The sequence below is a fragment of the Solanum verrucosum genome, unplaced genomic scaffold, assembly GCF_900185275.1.
Source record: "Solanum verrucosum unplaced genomic scaffold, falcon-dt-bn FXZP01000068.1, whole genome shotgun sequence".
NCBI classification, from domain to species: Eukaryota; Viridiplantae; Streptophyta; class Magnoliopsida; order Solanales; family Solanaceae; genus Solanum; species Solanum verrucosum.
The window spans coordinates 812,689-815,825 of NW_026020085.1; the positions used below are offsets into that span (position 1 = coordinate 812,689).

The window sequence follows — 3,137 nt, forward strand, 5'->3', positions numbered from 1 at the left end:
ATTCATGGTAACGAGCAGTTTGATGCAGATGCTTCCAACCAGAGTTGGATATGGATGTCATCGGGTTGAGAGTTTTCCCTCTATCATTGACCGATGATGTTGCGGTGTGGTTTGTTGAGCTTCTATATAATTAAATTCATACATGGGACCAATTGCATCGAGTGTTCATGGAAAAGTATTTCCCAGTGTCTAAGAAGCTTAACCACAAGGACAAGTTGAATAATTTCGTTGCACTACCTGGAGAGTCTGTGAGAAGTTCTTGGGATAGATTAACTGCGTTCATCAGAAGTGTTCCAAATCACCACATAGATGATGAGTCATTAAATGAGTTTTTCTTCCGAGGGAAGGATGACAACAAAAATGTTGTGCTAGATATTATCGCTGGAGGATCCTATGGTGAGTGCACTTTTGAGGAGATCACTGAAAAATTTGAGAAGATTTGCTAGAATAATAAGGCATGGAGCACTACAAAAGCTAATATAGTAAGAAGTGCATTCTCTGTTCAAGCAACACCAGATCAATCTAGTGATGACATTCGTGAGGAGATGGCTCAGATGAAGACAGAACTTGGGTTGGTGTTGAAGCATGTGAGCGGAGGTGCAGGGAAAGTGAATGCGGTAAACTATCTTACTAGAACTCCACCACCACCAGTTGAGGAATGCTACTATGAGAAGGATGCTTATTTAGTGAATGATCAGACGGGGGGATTCCAAGACAACACCCAAGGCTCCAACTTGGAAAATTGGCTCCAAGGTCAAGGAAACCAAGGTCAAAACTATGGAAACTAGAAATGAGAGAGTTTGGCCTTATGTTCCACTTGAAAATTGGGAATCTAGTAATAGAGAAGCTAGGGGTAGTATTTCATGCATTGAGGATATGATGCAGAAGATGATGAAGCACTTTGATGCGACTGATCAGAATGTGAAAGAAATGCAAAACGACTTGTCTAGAATCGATCAAAAAGTTGATGCCCATACAGTGTCCATCAAGAAACTTCAGCAGCAGTTTAATCAGTTGTCCACTACAGTGATCCCACGTCAGCCTGGCACACTTCCTAGCAACACCATCCAAAATCCGAAGAATGATGGGCATTGTATGGCAGTCACTACTCGAGGAGGTAAACAAACCATTGATCCCCCTATGCCGTCTGAAGTTCAAATTGTGGCAGAACGAGATGATGATGAAATTAAGGTAACTGGAGAGTTTAAAAAAGCTACAAAGAATGAAGTAGAGGTGACCCAAAAAGTTGTTCCCATGCCTAGACCTCTAACTCCATTCCCACATAAATTGGTAAAGAAGACCAAAGATGGAAAATGTCGTAGGTTCATTACTATTTTTAAACAGTTTACCATTAATGTTTCGTTGATAGAAGATTTGGAGAAAATTCCAGGGTACGCGAAGTTTATGATGGATTTGGTGACCAAAAAGAGGGCCGTCAGTTTTGAGAATGATAAAAGATTGCAACATTGCAGTGCTATTGCTACTAGGTCAATTGTGCAGAAGAAAGAGGTTCATGGTGCCTTCACTATTCCTTGTACCACTGGGTTGTTGCATTTTGTGAAGGCGTTGTGTGATTTGGGTGCTAGGTTTAATCTGATGCCATTGTCTATCTACAAGAAGTAGGGTTTAGGGGCTTTGATGTTTGCATAATCAAGACATAACTTCCGATGCAAGTGTCTACGATTGTACAATAGTTTAGTAACCCAACCAAGTGTTGGGATCGTCCCAAGAGAGTGGTTTTGAGAATACATAGAAAAATAAAATTTAGTTCTAACTAGTCGTAGCTAAAGACATTAACGAGTAAAAACATTGTAAATTAAAGGGGGACACAAAGTTGTTAATTAATAATGGGGGAGTTTTGTCACAAGTAAGGTAAAAACAACAGAATAAACAAGGGTTTCTAAGTAATAAGAGGGGATCCTTGGGATGTGACGAGAATACAGGTTCAGCTAGATTATTGGGTACATGCTTTCGATAGAAGATTCATAAAGTAATTGTGACTACGCTAAGCTTTAAGGGGGATAAGCTTTCTCTCGAGCAACTTACCCCATTTCAAATGCGTTCCTATCGGACACCCACTTGCCGCATGAAGACCAACCTACACCTTAACCCACACACTCTCTCGAGCTGAATGTGTGGACATGGGACTAGGATTCACTCTCTCGAGCTGAACCTCATGTCGACCTACTCACACTGGCCATCAATCTAGTGGTCTTAGTTTTACGACCTCTCTCTCGAGCAAGACGAAAACACATAAATAAACTTGTATTTGCAACTACAAATTCATAAAATTCATCCACAACCACTAAACGAAATCACATTTAAACTATGAATAGACTATCAACAAGCAGGACCCAATAATTATCTTAATCCATATTCGCTAAATCACACCCCAGGAATTGGGGGTTTTAGCCACACATTAGGAGATAGAAATTTATACCTAAATGAGCTTGCATTCAAATGTGTATGAAGATTTGAGTCTTGTTACAGGCCAAGAATGAAGAAATCAAGAGACCCAAGTCTGAATCCTTCGAGATGAAACCCTCTTATTTTTCAAGTCTTCAAAATCCTCTCAAACTTAGAGCAAAAAATATGAAAAAGTACTATTCTATATAAAACCTATCATAATTTTTCGACTATAAGTGAAAATTATAATAATTGTTCCACACTAAAACTAAAACTTTAATTAGTATTTATAGTTTTTACAAATTTGTGCTGCAGCTAATCATTCGGTGTCGTTAGTCGGAATCGACGATCAACTCGGCGATTCGCCTTTGGTGTGGTTTATCGCCATTTTTCACCAACCCTCAACATCGTTGTTCTCTGGGTTATTGGGCGACATGGTACTGCTTCGCGGAACTTCTTGACGATGCGCCAATTGCTTCGTTTTTCCGCCGACTTCATCCTTTCCTTCAGGGATCAGCACACTGGAACAAAAGGCGAAGTAAGACCCTTCGACGACTCACCAAGTAGACTCGATGATTCTCAGGCCTTCATTTCTTCGTTCTTTTCAGCCTTTTCATTCCTCTTTGAGACGTAGTATCCATGATTTCCTTAAAACTTCAAATACTTGAAACTTAAGGGTTTTCATCAGATATTGAAATAAAATAAGAATTTGAGGACACAATTTCTATTAA

General features: G+C 39.6%; 1 protein-coding gene across 1 annotated transcript; it reads left to right on the forward strand.

The window, feature by feature from the left end:
* Window positions 1-876: 876 nt before the first annotated feature.
* LOC125824281 (uncharacterized) lies at window positions 877-1,623 on the forward strand. Its single transcript, XM_049503627.1, has 2 exons — window positions 877-1,036; window positions 1,103-1,623. Exons 1-2 carry the CDS (start codon window positions 877-879, stop codon window positions 1,621-1,623), a joined length of 681 nt encoding a protein of 226 aa, XP_049359584.1.
* The last annotated feature ends 1,514 nt before the right edge of the window (window positions 1,624-3,137 follow it).

What these genes read in the sequence shown, in the direction of transcription:
- LOC125824281 (XM_049503627.1), top strand. Translation starts at nt 877, where the DNA reads ATGATGCAGAAGATGATGAAGCACTTTGATGCGACTGATCAGAATGTG. An exon ending in GTCCACTACAGTGATCCCAC is followed by an intron (nt 1,037 to 1,102) that starts GTCAGCCTGGCA and finishes ATTGTATGGCAG; the next exon opens with TCACTACTCGAGGAGGTAAA.